General features: G+C 53.0%; 2 protein-coding genes across 9 annotated transcripts in view; both read left to right on the forward strand.

Annotated features, from left to right (window-relative positions):
- Window positions 1–5501, forward strand: part of TCN2 (transcobalamin 2) — a 31086-nt gene extending 25585 nt beyond the window's left edge. For 5 of the 6 annotated variants that reach the window (XM_055374202.1, XM_063704607.1, XM_063704608.1 and 2 more), the window contains 2 exons: window positions 96–211; window positions 4898–5501. In XM_055374202.1, the coding sequence (XP_055230177.1) occupies window positions 96–211; window positions 4898–4959 (178 nt within the window). In that variant the 3' untranslated portion in view covers window positions 4960–5501. The remainder of the gene's footprint in view (window positions 1–95; window positions 212–4897) is intronic. The other variant, XM_063704610.1, reaches the window with a different exon arrangement.
- Window positions 5502–6790: 1289 nt separating this feature from the next.
- SLC35E4 (solute carrier family 35 member E4) overlaps window positions 6791–25123 on the forward strand; it is a 32349-nt gene continuing 14016 nt past the window's right edge. Inside the window, exons 1-3 of one of the 3 annotated variants that reach the window (XM_031005561.3) lie at window positions 6791–8283; window positions 8844–10223; window positions 19731–21025. In XM_031005561.3, coding sequence (XP_030861421.1) covers window positions 9605–10223; window positions 19731–20164 — 1053 coding nt within the window. In that variant the 5' untranslated portion in view covers window positions 6791–8283; window positions 8844–9604 and the 3' untranslated portion in view covers window positions 20165–21025. Of the gene's footprint in view, window positions 8284–8827; window positions 10224–19730; window positions 21026–22286; window positions 23368–25123 lie in introns of those variants that run through there. The other 2 variants (XM_055374207.2, XM_055374208.2) reach the window with 2 other exon arrangements.

The raw sequence follows: 25123 nt of genomic DNA on the forward strand, positions 1-25123 counted from the left end.
CTTGGAAGGGATTTTGCTGCTGTGGGTGAGCGCTGCCTCTCCCCTTAGGGACAACAGCCACCTCTTCTCTCCCCATTTGCCTCTCCCTTCTGTAGATATGAAACACAGGCCTCCTTGTCAGGCCCCTACTTAACCTCCGTGATGGGGAAAGCGGCCGGAGAAAGGGAGTTCTGGCAGCTCCTCCGAGACCCCAACACCCCACTGTTGCAAGGTGAGTCATGGCCTGACACCCTGGATGTGTCCCCTACCCCAAGCTTACCCAGCCAAGAGGCTTCATCAACTCACCCCAGCTTTCCCTAGCACCCTCCTGGGCCACACCTTCACAAAATCACTGATGCTCAAAGTCAGATATAATATATTGAACTGAAGCCTTAGAATTTTTATGCAAGTTATTGTGGAAATTCTAGGAAACCAGACAGATTACAAAAAAAAAAAAAAGAACTAGAAGAAAATTAACATCACCCAGGATATACTACCTAGGAATAACGTCTTTTCTTTTATTTTGAGATGGAGTTTCGCTCTTGTTGCCCAGGCTGGAGTGCAGTGGTGTGATCTCAGCTCGCTGCAACCTCCGCCTCCTGGGTTCATGTGATTCTTCCATCTCAGCCTCCCTAGTAGCTGGGATTATAGGTGCCTGCCACCATGCCCAGCTAACTTTTTTGTATTATTAGTAGAGACGGGGTTTCACCATGTTGGCCAGGCTGTTCTTGAACTCCTGACCTCAGGTGATCCCCACCAGCCTCGGCCTCCCAAAGTGCTGGGATTACAGGCGTGACCCACCACGCCCAGCCAAAATAACGTGGTTTTTTTTGTTTTTTGTTTTTTGAGATAAGGTCTTGTTCTGTCACCCAGGCTAGAGTGCAGTGGCACAATCTCAGCTCACTGTAGCCTCAATCTTCTTGGATCAAGTGATCCTCCCACCTCAGCTTCCTGAGTAGCTGGGGCTACAGGCACACACACCACCATGCCCAGCTAATTTTTCTATTTGTGGTAGAGACGGGGGTTCACCATGTTGGCCAAGCTGGTCTCAAACTCCGGAGCCCAAGTGGTCTGCCTGCCTCTGCCTCCCAAAGTTCTGGGATTACAGGCATGAGCCACCGCGCCTGGCCAAAATTACTTAACTTTTCTTCTAGATACTTTTTAAAAATATGCCAGTAAGTTTTTCATAAAAAATGGAGCCATGCTATCCAGTGGAAATTTAATGTTGCCCACATGTATAACTTAAAAATTTCATATATATATATATACACACACACACATATATATGCACACATATATACACATATATATACATACGTATACACATATATATATACACATACATATATATACACACACACACACACACACATATTTTTTTTTATTTATTTTTTTTTGAGATGGAGTCTTGCTCTGTTGCCCAGGCTGGGATACAATGGTGAGGCCTCAGCTCACTGCAGCCTCTGCCTCCTGAGCTCAAGCAATTCTCCTGCCTCAGCCTCCCAAGTAGCTGGGATTACAGGTGTGTGCCACCATGCCCAGGTATTTTTGTATTTTTAGTAGAGACGGGGTTTCACCATGTTGGCCAGGCTGGTCTCAAACTCCTGACCTCAAGTGATCTGCCCGCCTCAGCCTCCCAAAGTGCTGGGATCACAGGTGTGAGCCGCCACGCTTGGCCTGCAAACAGACCCTTAAAGGTCATCTGTCCCTACTCTTGCTACTTAAGTTGCTTTTATACTACTCCACCCCTGAAGAACTTTTATGGGGCACTTACCATGTGTCAAGCATTGTGGCGAGTGCTTTAGAGAAGGTGGGACTTTGAGGGAGCCCACAAGAAAGCATTCTTTTTTTCTTTCCCTCATTCTGAATAAATTGAGGAATAAAAAATAGGAGCTACAGATGGAGACCCCAAGTCTGGCCAGTTCTGTTACTGATAAAGACAGGAGGGTGAGAGCTAGGTGGACCCAGCCAGGAAGCAGACCTGGGCAGTTGTAGCCTCTATCTCCTTCCCCCTCTGCCCTTGAGTCTAGCAGGAAGCCCGCTCCCAGGAGAAAAATAGCGCCCAGGCTACACATGCCTAGTTTATTCTTCCCAAATCAACCAGTTGCATAAATCACTCCTCTGTCTTCCTTGGGGTGGAAAGTGGATGGGAGTTATAATTTGAGTTCCCTTTTGTCTTAGTCCATTGAAGCTGCTATTACAAAAAACCATAAACTGGGTGGCTTATAAACAGCAGAAATGAGGCCGGGTGCGGTGGCTCATGCCTATAATTCCAGCACTTTGGGAGGCCAAGGCAGGTGGATCACCTGAGATGAGGAGTTGAAAACTAGCCTGACCAACATGGTGAAACCCTGTCTCTACTAAAAATACAAAAAATTAGCTGGGGGTGGTGGCGGGCACCTGTAATCCCGGCTACTTGGGAGGCTGAGGCAGGAGAATCGCTTGAACCCTGGAGGCGGAGGTTGCAGTGAGCTGAGATCACGCCATTGCATTTCAGCCTGGGCAATAAGAGTGAAACTCCATCTCGAAATTAAATAACAGAAATGTATTTCTTACAGTTTTGGAGGTTGGGTGGGCAGTCCAAGATCAGGACACTGATAGATTCAGTGTCTGATGAGGGCCCACTTTCTGGTGGTACCTGCTGGCTGTGTTCTCACATGGTGGAAGGGACAAGGCAACTTTCTGGGGCTTTGTTTTTTATTTTTTATTATTTTTTTTTATTGATCATTCTTGGGTGTTTCTCACAGAGGGGGATTTGGCAGGGTCATAGGACAATAGTGGAGGGAAGGTCAGCAGATAAACAAGTGAACAAAGGTCTCTGGTTTTCCTAGGCAGAGGACCCTGTGGCCTTCCGCAGTGTTTGTGTCCCTGGGTATTTGAGATTAGGGAGTGGTGATGACTCTTAACGAGCATGCTGCCTTCAAGCATCTTTAACAAAGCACATCTTGCACCGCCCTTAATCCATTTAACCCTGAGTGGACACAGCACATGTTTCAGAGAGCACAGGGTTGGGGGTAAGGTCACAGATTAACAGGATCCCAAGGCCGAAGAATTTTTCTTAGTACAGAACAAAATGAAAAGTTTCCCATGTCTACTTCTTTCTACACAGACACGGCAACCATCCGATTTCTCAATCTTTTCCCCACCTTTCCCCCCTTTCTATTCCACAAAACCGCCATTGTCATCATGGCCCGTTCTCAATGAGCTGTTGGGTACACCTCCCAGACGGGGTCGCGGCCGGGCAGAGATGCTCCTCACTTCCTAGATGGGATGGCGGCCGGGAAGAGGCGCTCCTCACTTCCTAGATGGGATGGTGGCCGGGCAGAGACGCTCCTCACTTTCCAGACTGGGCAGCCAGGCAGAGGGGCTCCTCACGTCCCAGAAGATGGGCGGCCAGGCAGAGACGCTCCTCACTTCCCAGATGGGGTGGCAGCCGGGCAGAGGCTGCACTCTCGGCACTTTGGGAGGCCAAGGCAGGCGGCTGGGAGGTGGAGGTTGTAGCAAGCCGAGATCACGCCACTGCACTCCAGCCTGGGCACCATTGAGCACTGAGTGAACCAGACTCCGTCTGCAATCCCGGCACCTCGGGAGGCCGAGGCTGGTGGATCACTCGCGGTTAGGAGCTGGAGACCAGCCCGGCCAACACAGCGAAACCCCGTCTCCACCAAAAAAATACGAAAACCAGTCAGGCGTGGCGGTGCGTGCCTGCAATCACAGGCACTCGGCAGGCTGAGGCAGGAGAATCAGGCAGGGAGGTTGCAGTGAGCCGAGATGGCAGCAGTACAGTCCAGCTTCGGCTTGGCATCAGAGGGAGACCGTGGAAAAAGGGGGAGACGGAGACCGAGGGAGAGGGAGAGCTGTTTTTTAATTTTTTAAAAAAATACTTTCCTGGCCCTTGCCTGCTGAAGGAACCTCTTTTATAATGGTACTTAAAAAAAATTTTTTTTTTTTTGAGATGGGGGTCTCTGTCACCCAGGCTGAGTGCAGTATCACGATCTCAGCTCATGCAACCTCTGCCTCCCTGGCTTAAGCGATCCTCCCACCTCAGCCTCCTGAGTAGGTGTGACCATAGGCCCATGGCACAAAGCCCAGCTAATTTTTTGTATTTTTGGTAGAAATGTGGTTTCCCTATGTTGCTTAGGCTGGTCTCAAACTTCTGAGCTCAAGTGATCTGCCTGCCTTGGCCTCCCAAAGTGCTGGGATTGTAGGTATGAGCCACCCTGCTCGGCCTATAATGGCACTTTCCTATCCCATTAATGAGGCTCTACCCTCATGACCTAATCATCTCCCAACAGCCCTAAGGCCTCCTGATACCATCACCTTTGGGGTTAGGTTTTAACATACAAATTTTGGGGGGGACACAGACATTTTGGACCATAGCACCTCCATTGAAAGGAAACATTTCTGACACCTGGCTATCTCAAAGGGCCCTTTCAGTTCCCCTGCAGGCTGCATTCCCACGTCACCAACAGGAGCACCGACACTCAGAGGTTAACTTGTCCAGAGTCACAGCAGTAATGAATGACAGCTGGGGCTTGAATCCAGGCGTCGTCCTAGAGCCTGGATTTTGTGTAGTGAGTGAAGGCTGACTCCTGGGAGACTTCCTGCATGGTCCTGGTTCTCTCTCCAGACTGCACTGTGCAAGTTTCTCTTCCTGATGGTCCCTAGGGTATTACAAAGACAGTGGCCCTGCCTGTCAGGTGTTTTTATTACCAGATGAGCTCATGGCCTCAGGAACCCTGTAGGAAGCTGAGTTCAGAGTCTTTGAGCAGGCTTTAGGGAGGTTCCAGCTTCCCACCACCAAGCCTCAGGTGGGTTCTTACAGACTCTAGCCTCAGGGTGGGGGGTCTGGAAGATGAGGTTGCGGGGTGCGATATTCTGCCCAGTTCACCCCACCTTGCTCAATCTGTTTCTGCAGGTATTGCTGACTACAGACCCAAGGATGGAGAAACCATTGAGCTGAGGCTGGTTAGCTGGTAGTCCCTGAGCTCCCTCATCCCAGCAGCGTCGCACACTCCCTAGGCTTCTACCTTCCCTCCTGATGTCCCTGGAACAGGAACTCACCTGACCCTGCTGCCACCTCCTGTGCACTTCGAGCAATGCCCCCTGGGATCACCCCAGCCACAACCCCTTCGAGGGCCCTATACCATGGCCCACCCTGGAGCAGAGAGCCAGGCATCTTCCCTGGGAAGTCTTTCTGGTCAAGTCTGGCCAGCCTGGCCCTGCAGGTCTCCCATGAAGGCCACCCCATGGTCTGATGGCCATGAAGCATCTCAGACTCCTTGGCAAAAGGGAAAGGAGTCCACAGGCCACAGGTGTTGTGAGGACCACTCGTTCTGTGGTTGGCGTCCTGCAAGAAGGCCTCCTTAGCCCAGGGGCTATGGCCCTGACCCCAGCTCTCCATTTCACTGTTAGAATGACAGCTCCGAGCTGGTTGTGACACAGTAGCTGGGGAGAGCTCAGCAGGGCTGCTCAGTGCCTGCCTCTGACAAAATTAAAGCATTGATGGCCTGTGGACCTGCTGCAGTGGCCTGGTGCCTCATAACTCCTCAGGTGCAGGGGCAGGGACAAGAGAAGGGAAGTTAACCCCGTCAGGTAGGAGTGGAGGGTGCCTGAGCCGCCATCTGGGCATTGGGGGAGTGATGGGAATGCCAGCAGTGATGACATTGACTACTGACTGAGCACCCACTACTATTGACTGAGCACTCACTTGTTAGATACTATCTTGAACAACTCTGTGAGGTTGTTGATATTTTCATTTTTATCTGTGCTTTACAAATCAGGAAACTGGGAGGCCAGGCGTGGTGGCTCACGCCTGTAATCCCAGCACTTTAGGGGGCGGAGGCAGGTGGATCACAAGGTCAGGAGTTTGAGATCAGCCTGGCCAACATGGTGAAACCCCATCTCCAGTAAAAACACAAAAATTAGCCAGGCATGATGGCAGGTACTTGGGAAGCTGAGGCAGGAGAATCACTTGAACCCCGGGGGCGGGGGCTGGGGGCGGAGGTTGCAATGAGCTGAGATTGTGCCACTGCACTCCAGCCTGGGTGACAAGAGCGAAACTCCATCTCAAAAAAAAAAAATTAGTGTTGTTGGTTTTTTCTCTCATTATTTTTTAATTAACTTTAAAAAAGTTTTGGTCGGGTGCGGTGGCTCACCCCTGTAATGCCAGCACTTTGGGAGGCCAAGGAGGGTGGATCACAAGGTCAGGAGATCGAGACCATCCTGGCTAACACTGTGAAACCCTGTCTCTACTAAAAATACAAAAAATTAGCTGGGCGTGGTGGTGTGAGCCTGTAGTCCCAGCTACTCAGGAGGCTGAGGCAGGAGGATAGCATGAACCCAGGAGGCGGAGCTTGTAGTGAGCTGAGATGGTGCCACTGCACTCCAGCCTGGGCGACAGAGCGAGACTTATCTCAAAAAAAATTTTTTTTTTGAGGCAGGGTCTTTGTCACCCAGGCTGGAGTGCAGTGGTGCAATCTCAGCTCACTGCAGCCTCCATCTCCTGGGCTCAAGGGATCCTCCCTCCCAATCCCCTGAGTAGCTGGGACTACAGGCAGACACCACCATGCCAAGCTCATGTTTGTTTGTTTTTAAGATGCAGTCTTGCTCTTTCGTCCAGGCTGGAGTGCAGTGGTGCGATTTCTTCCAGGCTGGAGTGCAGTGGTGTGATTTTGGCTCACTGCAAGCTCTGCCTCCCGGGTTCAAGCGATTCCCCTGCCTCAGCCACCTGAGTAGCTGGGACTACAGGCGCCCACCGCCACACCCAGCTAATTTTTGTATTTTTAGTAGAGACGGGGTTTCACCATGTTGGCCAGGCTGTCTCCAACTCCTGACCTTAAGCGATCCGCCAGCCTCGGCCTCCTAAAGTGCTGGGATTACAGGCGTGAACCTCTTCAGCCAGCCTCCCGGCTTATTTTTGTATTTTCTGTAGACACGAGGCTTTGCCCTGTTGCCCACGCTGGTCTCCAACTCCTGAGCTCAAGTGATCCTCATGCCTCAGCCTCCCAACGTGCTGGGACTACAGGCATGAGCCACTGTACCCAGCCTATTGTTTTTTACTAAAGGAGACTTACTAGAAAACTGACAAAATCCAGGCAGGGCGTGGTGGTTTACGCCTGTAATCCCAGCACTTTGGGAGGCCAGGGTGGGTGGATCACCTGAGGTCAGGAGTTTGAGACCAACCTGACCAACATGGTGAAACCCTGTCTCTACTAAAAATACAAAAATTAGCCGGGTTTGGTGGTGCACGCCTGTAATCCCAGCTGCTCGGGAGGCTGAGGTAGGAGAATCACCTGAACCTGGGAGGCAGAGGTTGCAGTGAGCTGAGATCGTGCCATTGCACTCCAGCCTGGGCAACAAGAGCGAAACTCGGTCTTGGAAAACAAAAAAACCTGACAAAATCTCAAAGATAATTATAACCCTTAGGGGTCCCAGATTTCTCTTCCTCAGGAAATGGCAAGGGGGTGCAGGAGAGGGGCCATCCGCTTTGGCTGGCTTAGTTTCCTGGAGAAACCCTAAATGCCACCATTTTTTGGCCCTTGGCCTGGAAATTTCCCTATCTGCACCCCCTGCGCTGTAGCTTAGGCTATTCAGCAGAGATCTGCAGGCTCCAGCAGGCGTCGGACTTACAGAGGCAAATGTGACCATGTAAATTCCCAGGCCCACCCGTGACAGAGAGCCTCTGATTCAGCAGGCCTCCTTTGAGGCTGGGGATTTTAAACCCGCGTCCCGTGATTGGGATGGGGATTGAGGGCTATATTCAGCGCCTGGCCACCAGAGGGCGCAGCGGGCTGGGTTCAGCGGTACCCCTTTGAGATCTTGTGTCTCAAGACAGGTTGCTGTCATCAAGGATTTGCTGGTTAGACAACAGGCAAGGGGTGAGCTGGGTCCTCTTGGGCAGGAGCCTAGTAGGAAGACCGACAACAGGAAAGAGGCTCACATCTGATACTGGGCACATGGCTGGGCCTTGGTCCTCGTTCTCCTGGACTTCAGAGCTCAGGGGCCAGGGCCTGGCCTAGCCTGGAATCTGGATGGACCTCTTCTGTCCTGGGGCGCGCCGTTTACCCAATCCTGACCTCAGAGAGCGTCTGTCGTTCTGGTGGGAAAACCGAGACCCAGACAGGAACAAGGGCTCAGTGGCAACCGCTCTGCCTCCCAGCCCAGGGCTCTGTCTTGCCGGGGCTGGGGCACAGGGTGGACCCCAGGAAGTTCTGCTGTGAGTCAGCTTCGAGTGCTCAGGGGACGGGACAGAGGCTGCTGGCCGGGGAAGGATGCCGGCCAGCGGTACCTACTTCCGCAGCTGTGGGTATCCCTGCCTGGTGATTCAGCTTCCCTCTGAGGGTCCCCAGGGGGCGCCGCCCTGGACTGGGAGGCTGGGGAGGATGCTGGGGCTACGGAGGGGCGATGGAGGTGCCTTAAGGGACCCCGTAATCCAGCTCTGCTGGATGCTGAGGTCCCACGAGATAATTATGGCCAGAGATCAGGTGGGCGTAAGACTGGTCCTAGGATGGGGGCTGTGGGCCCCTCCTCACTACCCTGCTTCTTGAAGATAGCCTGGGCGGCTGTGCGGGATACCCCAGCGTCTCCAACAATGCGCGTTCATCTCCATGGAGGGCTCGCCTTGGCGCTGGGTGGGGAGCGACTTGGTCCCCCCTGGCGGCTAAGAGAGGCTGACCACGCCAGCTCGGGGTGGGGGGTCTAATGGGCAGATGCGCAGGCCCCGGGCGGAGGAGGGCTGATGGGGGAAATGCCAGGCCGATGGGGGAGGGGCTGTGAGCGGGAGGCGTTGGGGCGGGGCGAGACCGCCCTCCCGGTCCGGGGGCGGGGCCTGGCGGGGGTGCTCAGCCCAATTTTCCGTGTAGGGAGCGGGCGGCGGCGGTGGAGGCAGAGGCGGAGGCGGAGCCAAGAGCGCACCGCCGCGCCCGCCGTGCCGGGCCTGAGCTGGAGCCGGGCGTGAGTCGCAGCAGGAGCCGCAGCCGGAGTCACAGCCGCAGCCAGAGCCGCAGCCAAAGCCTCAGAGAGCAGGAGTTGGAGCGCAGGCCCTGCTGGATCCGCGCCTAGCTCGCCGCCAGGCACCGGCCGGAGCACGGGCCGTGGTGTCAGCTCACTGCCCGGGCGCTGTGGGAGGCAGCTAGCCCGCGACCCCCCGGGCCGGGCACCGCCAGGCGCGGAGCCCAGATCGCCCCCCTGCCAGGCCTGGTCACGGCCAGAGCACGCAGGAGTTCCCAGGGTCTGGATCTGCGCGCACCTTAATGACCTGGGGACTGAAGAGAAAAAAGGAACGAGGATTTCATCTAAAAGCATAACGTGGCCACTAGGCGAGGAGGAAAGTGGAGACCACCTGGCACGGGGCAGAGGTGCCTGGAGCCCACGCTTGAGCATCGGAGACCCTGGCATCCTAGCAGCCGCGACCTTGGCTCTGCCCTGTCTGAGCTGGAAACACAGCTTAGCTTCTAGACATCGCTGGCACAGGCCTGGCACAAGTAAGCAGTGTTCTCACCTGTCTGAAACGGGACACGGGGTCGGAGGAACCAGGATCTAGCCTGGCCCCAAGCGGAACTCTCTGGTGGCCCAGAGGTCGTCACTGGGGAGCCCGCCTCCTGCCCTAGCCTCACTGGTGCGGATGTGCCGCTGCCCGCCGGAGCACCATGATGGCAGGATGACCTCAGCCGAAGTAGCAGCAGCAGCTGGTGGTGCTCAGGCGGCTGGGCCCCCCGAGTGGCCCCCTGGCAGCCCTCAGGCTCTCCGGCAGCCTGGCCGGGCCCGAGTGGCCATGGCAGCACTGGTGTGGCTGCTGGCGGGAGCCAGCATGTCAAGCCTCAACAAGTGGATCTTCACAGTGCACGGCTTTGGGCGGCCCCTGCTGCTGTCGGCCCTGCACATGCTGGTGGCAGCCCTGGCATGCCACCGGGGGGCACGGCGCCCCATGCCAGGCGGCACTCGCTGCCGAGTCCTACTGCTCAGTCTCACCTTCGGCACTTCCATGGCCTGCGGCAACGTGGGCCTAAGGGCTGTGCCCCTGGACCTGGCACAACTGGTTACCACCACCACACCTCTGTTCACCCTGGCCCTGTCGGCACTGCTGCTGGGCCGCCGCCACCACCCGCTTCAGTTGGCCGCCATGGGTCCGCTCTGCCTGGGGGCCGCCTGCAGCCTGGCTGGAGAGTTCCGGACACCCCCTACCGGCTGTGGCTTCCTGCTCGCAGCCACCTGCCTCCGCGGACTCAAGTCGGTTCAGCAAAGTAAGTGCCTGGGTGGCCAATTGAGAAGGTGGGGGTCCGGGTGGGTGCATGGCCTGGATGGCCCTGTGAGGGGTATGGCTGTTGTTCCATTTTACAAATGAGGAAACTGAGGTTCATGGCTGTGGAGGAAGCAGAACTGAGGCTCAGAGAGGGTCAACAGTTCAGTGAGTTCCAGGCCCCAAACTCAGGCTCTGAGGCCCAACTCATGTTTATTTGTTTATTTACTTATTTAGACAGGGTCTGGCTCTGTCACCCAGGCTGGATTGGTGAGATCTCAGCTCACTACAGCCTCCGCATCCTGGGTTCAAGTGATTCTTCTGCCTCAGCCTCCCAAGTAAGTGGGACTACAGGTGCACACCACCACGCTAAGCTAATTTTTGTATTTTTAGTAGAGACAGCATTTTACCATGTTGGCCAGGCTGATCTTGAACTCCTGACCTCCCAAGGTGCTAGGATTTCAAGCGTGAGCCACCCCACCTGGCCAGCTAATTTTTTTTTGTGTGTGTATAGACACAGGGTCTTGCTATGTTGCCCAGGTGGGTCTTGAACTCCTGGCCTCAGCGATCTTCGCACCTCAGCTTCCTGAAGTTCTGGAATTACAAACCAGTATTTAGTGATAGCCAGTGATCTGTGTTTGACTAGCCCTTTATCTCCCTGTATTGTTCCCATCTGATAGATGAAGAGGCTTGCCCTGGGCCACGTGGCCAGTGAGCAGCAGAGGCAAGATCTAAACCCAGATAGTCGGACTCCATGCTTCCAAGAGATGTGGCCTGAGGCTTTGGACACAAAGGAAAGCCAGAAAGCATGGGCCAGGGAGAGAAAAGGAGGGTAAAGCCTTGAGCTGGGATTTGTAAAGTAAGGGGTCAGGTCTAAGTCTGGGGAGGGCTGTTGTTTACTGGGAGCTACAGTGTGACAGGCTTGGTGCTGAGTGTTGACCTTGAGTTGTCATGGCAACCACCAACTTTATCCCCATTTTACAGATGATGGGACTAAGACCCAGAGAAGTTCATGATTTGACAGGCCGGGCATGGTGTCTCATGCCTGTAATCCCAGCACTTTGGGAGGCTGAGGTGGGAGGACTCTTGAGGCCAGGAGTTCGAGACCACCCTGGCCAACATGGTGAAACCCTGTATCTATTAAAAATATAAAAATTGGGGCCGGGCGCGGTGTCTCATGCCTGTAATTCCAGCACTTTGGGAGGCTGAGGCAGGTGGATCACAAGGTCAGGAGTTCAAGAACAGACTAACCAAGATGGTGAAACCCCATCTCTACTAAAAATACAAAAAAATTAAATGGGTGCCATGGCAGGTGTCTGTAATCCCAGCTACTCGGGAGGCTGAGGCAGGAGAATAGCTTGAACCCGGGTGGCAGAGGTTGCAGTGAGCCGAGATCGCCCCACTGCACTCCAGCCAAGGCGACAGAGTGAGACTCCGTCTCAAAAAAAAAAAAAAAAAAAAAAATTGGGCCAGGCACAGTGGCTCACAGCTGTAATCCCAGTACTTTGGGAGGCCGAGGCAAGTGGATCACCTGAGGTCAGGAGTTCGAGACCAGCCTGGCCAACATGGGGAAACCCTGTCTCTACTGAAAATACAAAAATTAGCTGAGCGTGATGGTGGGCGCCTGTAATCCCAGCTACTCAGGAGGCTGAGGTGAGAGAATCGCTTGAACCTGGGAGGCAGAGGTTGCAGTGAGCTGAGATCATGCTATTGCACTCCAGCCTGGGTAACAAGAGTGAAACTCTGTCTCAAAAAAAAAAAAAAAAAAAAATTAGCCGGGCCTGGTGGCATGCACCTGTAATCCCAGCTACTGGGGAGGCTGAGGCATAAGAATTCCTTGAACCCGGGAGAAGGAGGTTGCAGTGAGCTGAGATCACACCACTGCACTCCAGCCTGGGCGACAGAATGAGACTCTGTCTCAAAAAAAAGAAAGAAGTTCAGCCCAGCGTGGTGGCTCACACCTGTAATCCCAGCACTTTGGGAGGCTGAGGTGTATTGGGGAAATTCAGCCAGATATCAGGTGAAATTCACCCCTGATATTTCACGTAGGTTCTTTTCTGTATTACCTAAGTGTCAGCTGGTCTGAGAAATAAAGGGACAGAGTACAAAAGAGAGAAATTTTAAAGCTGGGTGTCCAGGGGAGACATCATATGTCGGCAGGTTCCGTGATGCCCCCTGAGCCATAAAACCAGCAAGTTTTGATTAGTGATTTTCAAAAGGGGAGGGAGTGTACCAATAGGATGTGGGTCACAGAGACCATGTGCTTCACAAGGTAATAGAATATCACAAGGCAAATGGAGGCAGGGCCAGATCACAGGACCATAGGACTGGGGCGAAATTATAATTGCTAATGAAGTTTCGGCACGCATTGTCATTGATAACATCTTATCAAGAGACAGGGTTTGAGAGCAGACAACCGGTCTGACCAAAATTTATTAGGTGGGAATTTCCTCGTCCTAATAAGCCTGGGAGCTCTACGGAAGCCTGGGAGCGCTACGGGAGACTGGGGCTTATTTCATCCCTACAACTTCGACCGTAAAAGATAGCCGCCCCCCCAGAAGCAGCCATTTTAGAGGCCTACCCTCAGGGACGCATTCTCTTTCTCAGGGATGTCCCTTGCTGAGAAAAAGAATTCAGCGACATTTCTCCCATTTGCTTTTGAAAGAAGAGAAATATGGCTCTGTTCCATCCGGCTCACTGGCAGTCAGAGTTTAAGGTTATCTCTCTTGTTCCCTGAACATTGCTGTTATCCTGTTCTTTCAAGGTGCCCAGATTTCGTATTGTTCAAACACACATGCTCTACAATTTGTGCAGTTAACGCAATCATCACAGGGTCCTGAGGCGACATACAGCCTCCTCAGTTTACGAAGATGATGGGATTAAGAGATTAAAGATAGGCATAGGAAATCACAAGGGTATTGATTGGAGAAGTGATAAGTGTCCATGAAATCTTCACAATTTATGTTCAGAGATTGCAGTAAAGACAGGCATAAGAAATTACAAAAGTGTTAATTTGGGGAACTAATAAATGTCCATGAAATCTTCACAATCCATGTTCTTCTGCAATGGCTTCAGCCGGTCCCTCCGTTTGGGGTCCCTGACTTCCCGCAACAGAGGTGGGAGGATCACGAGGTCAGGAGATCAAGACCATCCTGGCCAACGTGGTGAAACCCTGTCTACTAAAAATACAAAAATTAGCTGGGCGTGGTGGCGCCTGCCTGTAATCCCCCCTACTCAGGAACCTGAGGCAGGAGAATCACTTGAACCCAGGAGGCAGAGGTTGCAGTGAGCCGAGATCACACCACTGCACTCCAGCCTAGGGACAGAGCTAGACTCCATCTCAAAAAAAAAAGAACGAACAAAGAAAGAAGTTCATGATTTGCACAGAGGTCACGGGGTCCCTAATGACGTGAAGCATAGTCTATGTGACTCCAGATGCTGGCTCTGATGAAAGAGGGCAGCAGGGCTCTGGGCAGTTTAGGGCCGAGGCTCCAGGCCCAGACCCACTAGATCATTCTGCCTGAGGGCGAAGGCTGGCTTCCCACCTTTCCTACTGAGGGGCATCTGAGTCGCAGCCTCTATCCTCTCTCTGCCTCAACCCAAGGAGACATAGGGGAGGCCAGGGTGCCCACTCAGGGTGGGGAGGCCTGGGTTCCAGCCATACCTTTGCTCATATTTGCTGGGCAACCTTGGGTATATCTGGATTTTATCTGGGCCTCAGTTTCCTCATCTGTCAGTGGAGGAGAGTTGGAGTTGATGGAGTCCAAGGGGCCTCTTGCTCTCCCTTCGCCCTGAGATCCTGTGACCCAGGCCTGGGAGAAGGAAGTGGGCACACCAAGAGTGCTGGGCTGGGATTGATGACAGCCCACAGCCAGGGAAGGTTGAAGTCAGAGTTCAGCCCTGCCCTGGCGTATTCAGAGCTGAGACACAGAGGCCCTGTCTCTGTCCTCCCTGGCTCCAAGGCAGGGTCAAAACCCAGTTCTATTTTTTGCCCTCAGGTTACATGAGAGCTAGAGGCTGAGCACAGGCATGAGCTCTGGGCGTGAGTCTGTACTGGGAAACCTGACCTGTGGGCACCCCCGTGCAGGCCACAGGGCTGTGAAGGTCCTAACCTCAAGGGCCATGCTGCCCCTGCTGAGAAACAGTCAGTGCTTCTCACACTGGGACCCAGGCAGCCCCAGCCTGCAGGAGGGGCAATGGCCGGCCAGGCCTCAGGCACTTGGGCATGGAGTGGCGTGTGCCTGGCATCGGGCTGCATCTTGACTCCTGCCAGCTCCCTCCTTCCCTCCCTCCCTAGTCTTAACTCCTGATCCCTAGGGAGGTTGAGTCCTTGCTCTGGGCTCCTGCGGCACCCTCTGCTCCCCCTATCATGGTTCCAAATGCCATGTATGATCACCACCTGGTTACCTGTCTGCTGCCTGCCAGACAGATTTGGGGCAATTCTATGTTCCTGGAACCTAGCCCTGGGGCCTGGCAGAGGATACATAATTTGTAAATTATAATTTTTAAATTTTATTTTATTATTATTATTTTTTTGAGACAGTCTCTCTCTGTCGCCCAGGCTGGAATGCAGCAGTGCAATCTCGGCTCATTGCAACCTCTGCCTCCTGATTTCAAGCAATTCTTGTGCCTCAGCCTCCTGAGTAGCTGGGACTACAGGCTTATGCCACCGTCCTGACTAATTTTTAATTTTTTTTTTTTGTAGAAACGGGCTCACTATGTTGCCCAGGCTGGTCTCGAACCCCTGGCCTCAAGTGATCTTCCCTCCGGGCCTCCCAAAGTGCTGGAATTACAGGTGTGAGCCAACATGCCGACAGATTTATTGATGGCTCTGACAGGCAAGCCGATCTCATAGACTGGTTGGGCTGCCTGATTCAGGAGGGAGTTTAGGGGGCTAGAGGCCCCACTAACAGAGATAGGAGCCCTGCAGAGATGGGGAGGAACAGACTTGAGCCAGGGCCTGAGATAGGCTTTTTTTGCTTGTTTGTTTGTTTGTTTATGAGAGGGTCTTGCTCTGTCATCCAGGCTGGAGTGCAGTGGCTCACTGCGGCCTCAATTTCCCAGGCTCGGGCAATCCTCCCACCTCAGCCTCCCGAGTAGCTAGGACTATAGGCGTGCCTCCATGCCCAGCTAATTTTTGTATTTTTTGTAGAAATGGGGTTTCATCATGTTGCCCAGGCTGGTCTCCAACTCCTAGACTCAAGTGATTTACCCACCTTGGCCTAAAGTGCTGGGATTACGGGCATGAGCCACCACACCCAGCTTGAGATAGGTTTTGAACAAAAGGAGGTTTCTACTGCAGGAGGCTCCAGGAGAGGCACCAGGGCCAGATTCAGACGTGAGTGTACGTGGCTGATGCCAGCTCCATTCCTGAGAGCAGAGTTTGTGGGAGTAGAGGGCAAGTATCCAGAAAGAAGGCTGGGCATGGTGGCTCACGCCTGTAATCCCAGCACTTTGGGAAGCCAAGGCAGGCAGCTCACTTGAGGTCAGGAGTTCGAGACCAGCCTGGCCAGCATGGTGAATCTCCGTCTCTACTAAAAATACAAAAAAAATTAGCTGGGCATGCTGGTGCATGCCTGTCATCCCAGCTACTCGGGAGGCTGAGGTAGGAGAATCTCTTGAACCAGGGAGGTGGAGGTTGCAGTGAGCCGAGATATCACACCATTGCACTCTAGCCTGGGCGACATCTCAAAAACAAAAAAAAAAAAAAATGCCAGGCACGGTGACTCACACCTGTAATCCCAGCACTTTGGGAGGCCAAGGCGGGTGGATCATGAGGTCAGGAGATTGAGACCATCCTGGCTAACACAGTGAAACCCCGTCTCTACTAAAAAATACAAAAAATTAGCCAGGTGTGGTGGTGGGCACCTGTAGTCCCAGCTAGTCGGGAGGCTGAGGCAGGAGAATGGCGTGAGCCCAGGAGGCAGAGCTTGCAGTGAGCCCAGATAGTGCTACTGCACTCCAGCCTGGGCGACAGAGCGAGACTCCATCTCAAAAAAAAAAAAAAAAAAAAAGTATCCAGAAAGAGGAGAGCCCAGGCAGCTGTTGGCAGGGCCAGCGACTTCCCTCCTTCTTGGGCCAGTTGTAGGCCCAGGGAGCTTGCACAAGGAGAGGGGTTATGCCGTCCTCCTACCCACAGAAAGGGTGGGAAGTGGGGCGCCAGCCTGCTGAGCTTGCTCTCAGCTGGACTCCCCCCGACCCCCGCATCACAGAGCAGGCGGACTCAACCCCTCTGAGCTCTCAGGCTGATGGGGGAGATGCACTCAGATATAGAGATCATGATGGCAGAAAAGAAGTTCTAGAGTCAAAGTGGTCACAGGTGTTGGGGAGCGGTTGCTTCTTCCTGGGGAGCCCTGAGAAGGCTATCTAGGGGAAGAGACATGCAGTGATGATGACAATAATGTAACCATGAGAGCAAACATTTGTTGGGGCCTCCCTAGGTGCCCACACCATGCCCAGCTCTTCATACTGAAGGAGGAGGAAAGGGTGATCTGGGAATGGGAAACAGGCCGTGCCAGGGCACAGGGTGTCAGCCAGCAGGAGCAGGGTGTGGGGATCATGCCAGCTGCCGGGGTGAGCCGGCATCAAGGGCATCACACAAGGCATCAGGCCCTGTGTTCAGCACCTCACATGTGAGGGGGCTGTTGCTACCCGAGCCACACGACTTAAGGAGACTGAGGTGTGGAGAGAGGGAGACAGTATCACACAGCCCGTGAAAGAGCAAAAGGGACAAGCCAATAGCAAGCAGACAGGGTTTAGAGAAGGGTCAGCTGTTGTCTGCATGTGGCAGAAACTTGGGCAAGTTCCAATACAAGGAGAGGTGGCAATGAGGCAGGACAAACAGGCTGACATTTTGGGGTCCCCAGGTAGAAGCCAGTCACCGCCTCTGACAGCGAATCGCTGCCCTTTCCCTGGGCTGCAGGGAGCGGAGGTGGAGGATTGGGTGGGATGTACAATAGCTGTGAGGAGATGGGTGGGAAGTTTAGGACCTTCCTGCCTGGCTGCCTTGCAGAGGGTGAAATTTACCAAAGGTGAAGTTCACCTGAAAACCCAACCGCCTTCTTGTGATGGGACCTTTAACGTGCAAGCCACAGGTAGCTCATAACAGTGTTAACTTTCGAGCCTGCGAGTAGGAGGCATTCTGATTATCTGTTCATTTCTAGAAACGCTTGAGCCAGAGGGACTGTTTGTTGCCTAGAGAACAAAGCTAAAACATCAGAATGAAATTGAGAGAGAAATAAAATTTCCTATTCTAAGCATAGCCTATGAGTAAGCATCTCTGTGGCTTTTTGGAAAGTGTGTGTCAGAAAATGCATAGAGGCTCACAGAGGCCTGGGAGGGGACTTGTGTCGACTACTCATCTCTCTCCACTAACTTGGCGAAGGCCCCATGCCATCATTGCCCTCATGCAAAGAATGTCGTTTCAGCCAGGTGCAATGGCTCACACCTGTAATCCCAGCACTTTGGGAGGCCAAGCTGAGCAGATTGCTTGAGTCTAGGAGTTTGAGACCAGCCTGGGTGAACCAGATGACGAAACCCCATCTCTACAAAAAATACAAAAATTTTCAGGGGTGATGGTGCATGCCTGTAGCCCCAGCTACTTGGGAGGCTGAGAAGGGAGGATCACTTGAGCTCGGAAGGCAGTAAACTGACATCGTACCACTACACTCCAGCCTGGGCAAGAGAACCAGACCCTGTCTCAAATAATAATAATAATGTCATTTCGCCTGGGCACCCCTTTGTGAATTGGCTGGTGGTGGCACGTGTACACGTAGGTACACACAGATACACAGTCACACATAGGCAAAGCAGCAAGATCCCCTCCTCCCTTACAAAGTGAAAAGGTTTCCTCTTAGTCCTGGATTCATCTTGACAAGCCACAGTATTAGCAGGAAAAAAAAAGATGCTGATTATCAGTTATAACCAGTGAGTGAGAGCCAAGATCCCACAATGACCTTTTGTCCCCTTGTCACTCCAGTGGTCATAAGTGAATGAGGCAATGAATGGGTCACACTTTTGACCCAATTTCTTATTTTCTTTTATAAACTCTTCTTTTTTAATGCAAAGGCCCCCATGTGGCTAGTAAGTGGCAGAGCTGGGACCCTCTGCTGGCCTGCCCTTTCATGGTGGCTGGAACTGCAGTGTGGGAGTAATAAGGGCTGAGGCGGGAAAGGTGGTTGGGGCCAGTTGATGCAGAGTCTTCTAAGCTGGGTGAAGAACCTTGGGCTGGGTGCACTGGCTCAACGCCTGTAATCCCAGCACTTTGGGAGGCCGAGGTGGGAGGATCACCTGAGGTTAGGAGTTCGAGACCAGCCTGGCCAACATGGCGAAACCCCGTCTCTACTAAAAATACAAAAATTAGCCAGTTGTGGTGGTGCATGCCTGTGATCCCAGCTACTAGGGAGACTGAGGCAGAAGAATCACTTGAACCTGGGAGGCAGAAGTTGCAGCAAGCCGAGATCATTCCACTGCACTCCAGCCTGGGCAACAGAGCAAGACTCTGTCTCCAAAAAAAAAAAAAAAAAAAAAAAAAAGAACCTAGGACCTTCAGGGCCAGGGCAGCCCCTGAAGGTTTATTTTTGTTTTTTAGAGACAGGGTCTTGCTCTGGTCATTGAGGTGGAGTGTAGTAGCATCATCGTAGCTCACTGTAGCCTTCCTCTGGGCTCAAGTGATCCTCCTGCCTCAGCCTCTCAAAGTGCTGGGATTACAAGCATAAGCCACCACACCTGACCGATTTTTTGTTTTTTTTTTAAGACAGGGTCTCGCTCTGTTGCCCAGGCTGGAGTGCAGTGGTGCAATTTTGGCTCACTGCAACCTCCACCTCCTGAGCTCAAGATCCTCCTGCCTCAGCCTCCTGAGTAGCTGGGACTAAAGGCACGTGCCACCACTCCCAGCTAATATTTGTATTGTGTAGAGGCAGGGTTTTATCACGTTGCCTGGGCAGGTCTCAAACTCCTGGGCTCAAGCGATCCGCCCTCCCAAAGTGCTGGGATTACAGGCATGAGCCACCACACCCAGCCTTTGTAATGTTTTTTGAGCCACTTAGTCTTCATGCTTATTGATCATTTAGATATCCCAAGCAGATCATTGTTTCAGCTCGTGGGAGGCAGTTTGAAGTGGCTGATAACAGACTTATTTATTTTAGTTTAGTTTTTTATATTTACTGAGCATTTCCCATTTAAGGGCTTTATGTATGCCGTCTTTAAAAATGTTTACAACAACCCGTGATTAGGTTTTATTATTACCCAACTCTCCAGGTGAGGAAACTCAGGCTTACAGAGGTTAAGTGCCTCTCATGAGCCCAGGTCACAGCTACTCAGGGGTGGACACAGGTCACAAACCCAGGTGGTCTGACTCCAACTCTTGACTGTCATGTTTCAGATCAGGAGCCACTAGCCCTGCCCGAGGGGTCCAGGTAGGCTTCTTGGAGGATCGGCCATAGGGGTCATACTGGGGTGGCTGGAGGGGGTTGTGTGCTTCTGGGTGCTCATGGCGGTTGTCCTGTTGCAGGTGCCCTGCTGCAGGAGGAGAGGCTGGACGCGGTGACCCTGCTCTACGCCACCTCGCTGCCCAGCTTCTGCCTGCTGGCGGGTGCAGCCCTGGTGCTGGAGGCTGGCGTCGCCCCACCGCCCACTGCTGGCGACTCTCGCCTCTGGGCCTGCATCCTGCTCAGCTGCCTCCTGTCTGTTCTCTATAACCTGGCCAGCTTCTCCCTGCTGGCCCTCACCTCTGCCCTCACCGTCCACGTCCTGGGCAACCTCACTGTGGTGGGCAACCTCATCCTGTCCCGGCTGTTGTTTGGCAGCCGCCTCAGTGCCCTCAGCTACGTGGGCATCGCACTTACTCTTTCAGGAATGTTCCTTTACCACAACTGCGAGTTCGTGGCCTCCTGGGCTGCCCGTCAGGGGCTGTGGCGGAGGGACCAGCCCAGCAAGGGTCTTTGAGACCTGGGGGATCTCAGGAGCCACCTGGGATGGCCCTGGCCTGAATCCAGCCTCCGCTGTGGCCATAGAAGGAATGGAGAACAGGGCTGGGCATGGTGGCTCACGCCTATAATCCCAGCACTTCCAGAGTCCGAGGTGGGTGGATCACCTGAGGCCAGGAGTTCGAGACCAGCCTGGCTAACATGGCAAAACCTCATCTCTACTAAAAATAGAAAAATTAGCTGGGCATGGTGGCGTGTGCCTATAGTCCCAGCTACATGGGAGGCTAAGGTGGGAGGATCACTTGAGCCCTGGAGATTGAGGCTGCAGTAAGCCAAGATCGCATGCTACTGCACTCCAGCCTGGGAGACAGAGCGAGACGCTGTCTCAATTAAAAAAAAAAAAAGTGGAGAACTGGCAGTGACCTCTACTGGGGGCCATGGCAGGGAGGGGAGCCTTCTGGAAGGGCTGCCTTGGAGATTGGAACGGGGACTCCCAGGGAGACCTGCGTTCCATCCCTGCCTGCCTCACCCCTGCCGCAGACTCTGCTCACCACTGGATGGTGGGTCCAAGCCTGGCACAGTCCCTGTGCTTGTCAGAGTCATTATTATGATTCATATCAATTACGATGCCAAAAATTGCTGGGCAAACTTTGAAGACCTCAACTTGTTACAATGACGATGATGATGATTCTTGGCGGTTACACAATCCTTCCTCCTGGCGGGGAGGCAGCTAGGAGGCCCAGCAGGGGGGCTTCTGTGCTGCTGGGCTCCCCTAGGGAGTTGGGGTAGTCTGTGCCAACTCCAGGCAGCTGCTGTGGCCTCACCCCTGGGCCCCCCAGTTTTGGGTCATCCATCCTCAAATACACTATTTTTGCTTGTATGCCTGTGTCATTTGTTGGTTGTACAGAGGGGATATAGGGAGAGTGGTAGGCTTCCCACACAGAAACTAGGACATCCTCCCTTACCCATCGCAGTCTGTCTGGCCCCCCACCCCGAGCCCAGTGCCATTCCCTCAAATCCCTCCACTGGCTGGGCCACCATTGCCCATCTTCTGGACAGTGGCAGTGGCCTCCCCCTTGCTCTGCCTGGCCCCTCTACTCCATCTTACACACAGCCCCCTTCACCCAGAGGGATCTCACTAAAATGCACATTCTGATGTTCCTCACTGCTCTTGGGACAAAGTCAGAATTTCCTACCCCAGACCCCAACTCCCTCAGGACGTGGCACCTGCAGCCTCACCCAGCTCGTCTCCCTTCCCCTGGGCTCTGCCTTCCAGCCTCACCGACTTCTTTCAGTTCCCGGTGATACCAGGCCTGCTCACTGAAACCTTTGTACATGCTGTTCCCTCTGTCCAGTCCCCGCTTCCTACAACCTCCTCCCTTCCCACAGCTTAAACCCCTGCCTGGAGGAGAAAACCCAAACATGCAACTCTTTTTAAAAAGAGAAATCCAGGCCGGGTGCAGTGGCTCACACCTGTAATCCCAGTACTTTGGGAGGCCAAGGCGGGCGGATCACCTGATGTCAGGGGTTCGAGACCAGCCTGGCCAACATGCTGAAACCCCATCTCTATTAAAAATACAAAAAAATTAGCCGGGCCTGCTGGCGTGCACCTGAGGCAGGAGAATCGCTGGAACCCAGGAAGCAGAGGTTGCAGTGAGCCGAGATTGTGCCACTGCACTCCAGCTTGGCCAACAAGACCGAAACTCCGTCTCAAAAAAGAAAAGAAAAATCCAATAGCTTGAGGCCAGGAGTTGGAGGCTGCAGTGCACTATGATCATGCCACTGCACTCCAGCCTGGGTGACAGAGCAAGACCCTATCTGTTTCGAAAAAAAAAGGGCTGATGAGGGTCTTGACAAAGGACTGTGCTCTGGAGGCTTGCAGGGGTATAGGGGAGCAGGGCTCCCATGTAGGGAACCTAAGACAGGAGTCCCAGCCCCCAGAGCTCCCTGACTCGCCAGCCAGCGTCAGCTTTGTTATTTACCTCTGAGCCTTTCCTTGGCTCTTGTAACACTTAACTCTCCCCACCCAGCTACCTCTCCTGGAGACCACCTGTTAAAGATGATAAGGACCCAGGTTGGAGTGAGAACACCTGGAACCTAATCCTGCTCTGCCCACCTGACTGGGAGCCTCCCTTCCCTAGGCCTCAGCTTCCAGATCTGCAAAATGGAACTGATGATCCCTATGGAGAGGGTTCGAATGAGGAGCGCTGGGCAGGGCCAGGAGTGAGGAAGGAGGTAATGGCACCAACTGGCTCTGCTTTTATCTTGGGGTATTCTCCCAACCTTTCTGGAAACCATCTGCAAAATGTCTCCCATTTGTGTGAGGACTAGGAGCTAGACCAGGCTGGGGCTGTGGTCTATGGAGACTGAGATTCAGGGAGGAATCATTCAGAATTCGTAAGGGACCACAGTGCCAGCAAGTGCTAGACAGGGCTGAGTAAAGGGCCAGCCCACGGCAGGGTGGGAGTGGGTAGGGAAGGCCTAGGAGGACCGGTATGGGGTTTCCTGGCCCCAGCCTCCACCCAGGCTGCCTTACAGAAGGGCAAGTCGGCCTGGGCTGAGTCACCTGTCACCCACCCTCTCTATGACTCAGAGATGCCGCTGGCCCAGCCCAGTCCCTGAGCAGCTTGGGTACCTCTGGCCTCCACTCTCAGGCTTTGCCAGACAGGATGGAGGGATGGATGGCTGTGGTCAGATCCTCCTCGGTGACTCAGGACCCTTTCCCATCCAACGGGCCCCCACTGCCATAGCAGGGACCTCCCTGTACCACCCTCATTTCTAGGCCTTGTGGGATGCTTGGCTAATGAGTGAGCCTCACATCAGATTAAAGCCTGCCCCTGGTGGTTGTGGGGACAGGTAATTGGGGTTGTGTGTGACCTGGGAGCTGGTTTGTCACCAGATTCAGGACCATTAGACATTGAGGTGATTCCCCCAAGGCCACAGCCAAAGCCATGCCTATCACCCCTACCAGCAGTGGGCACAGAGAGCGCTGGATTGGGAGTCAAAAAGCTTGGGTTTGGCGGGATGTGGTGGCTCACGCCTGTAATCCCAGTACTTTGGGAGCCCGAGGGGGGTGGATCACCTGAAGTCAGGAATTCAAGACCAGCCTGGCCAACATGGTGAAACCCTGTCTCTACTAAAAATACAAAAATTAGCTGGGCATGGTGGCAGCCGCCTGTAATCCCAGCTACTTGGGAGGCTGAGGCAGGAGAATCGCTTGAACCCGGGAGGCGGAGGTTGCAGTGAGCCGAGATCGTGCCATTGCACTGTAGCCTGGGGGACAAGAGCAAGACTTCGTCTCAAAAAAAAAAAAAAAATTAGACGGACATGGTGGTGGGGACCTGTAATCCCAGCTACTTGGAAGGCTGAGGCAGGAGAATCGCTTGAGCCTAGGAGGCAGAGGTTGCTGTGAGCCAAGATGACGCCACTGCACTCCAGCTTGTGTGACAGAATGAGACTCCATCTCAAAAAATAAATAAAAATAAAAAAGAACAGGGGCTCTGGAGTTTGACTTGTGCTCGAATCCTGGCTTTGGTACATCTGAGCTGTGTGACCTTGCACAAGGTCCTCCCCACCTGTGCCTCTGTGCATTGAGTGGGGGCAGCAGTGGAACCTAACCCCCCACCAGCTTCTGGAGCTGTAATGGACAAAGGCCTAGGAAGGCCTCAGTCTTATCACAGATGCTTCCACTTCCTCCTCAAGGCTTCTTGTGTTATCTGCCCCACCCCTCCTCAGCCTGCCAGAGCACATTTGAGAGTCCCCCAGGCATGCTCCCGCCCGAGCATAGCAGCATGGATGCCAAGCCTCCAGCCCCCTTGTCCTGCTTTGGAGGAAGCCTGGGAAGCTGGGTCTGTGCTGGGCATCCTGCCATTGTGGACTTCGAAACAAAGACCTGTCTCAGGCCCAGCTGCCTGGTGCCCCTTCTATCCTCCCCTGGTGGCCCTTGGATTGGCATTCCAGGGGGCCAGGGCAAACAAGGATCATGAGTCCTTGTTTGGCCTGGCCCCCTGGAAGGAGTAGCTCCTTCATGCTACTCTGCCTCAAATTAGCTCAGGGATGTCAAATCCTCCACCACTGCACTAAATAACTTCCTGGAAGTAGCACAAAATACTTAACTGAGGGCCACTTAATGGAGGACCACAAGAGGTTTTGAGCCATGATCTTTTATTTCTTTTCTTTTCTTTTTTTGAGACAGAGTTTCGCTCTGTCGCCCAGGCTAGAATGCAGTGGTGCAATCTTGGCTCACTGCAACCTCTGCCTCCCAGGTTCAAGTGATTCTTCTGCCTCAGCCTCCTGAGTAGCTGGAATTACAGGCATATGCCACCGCACCTGGCTAATTTATATATATATATATATTATATATATATTTATATATATATTTATATATATATTTATATATATTTATATATATATTTATATATTTATATATATATATATATATATATATATATATATATATATATATGTTTTTTTTTTTTTTTGTAGAGATGGGGTTTCACCATGTTGCCCAGGCTGGTCTTGAACTCCTGACCTCAAGAAATCCACCTGCCTTGGCCTCCCAAAGTGCTAGGATTACAGGCGTGAGCCACTGCGCTTGGCCAAAATAAACATTTCTTGATAAGTAGACCTTCAATTTAGTCTGGACCCTATGTAGAGAAAAAATTGGAGGGGCTCAAGACAGGAGGCAGGAAGACTAGGGAAGACCTGTTGTTGTGGTCTAGGTAACTCCATGACAGTGGGGACAGTGCTAGGGCAGAGTGGGTATCGGTTGTATTGATTTAGAGTAACAATTTATCTCAAAACCTTATGGCTTAGAGCAACAAACATGTAGTATCTCACAGTTTCAGTGGATCAGGAATTCGGGAGTGGCTTAGTGGGTTGGTTCTGGTTGAGTTTCTCATTAAGTTGTAGTCAAGATGTTGGTCTGAGCTTCAGTCATCTGAAAGCTTGGCTGGGGCTGGAGGATTTGTGGCCCCCC

The sequence above is a fragment of the Gorilla gorilla genome, chromosome 23, assembly GCF_029281585.2.
Source record: "Gorilla gorilla gorilla isolate KB3781 chromosome 23, NHGRI_mGorGor1-v2.1_pri, whole genome shotgun sequence".
NCBI lineage: Eukaryota > Metazoa > Chordata > Mammalia > Primates > Hominidae > Gorilla > Gorilla gorilla.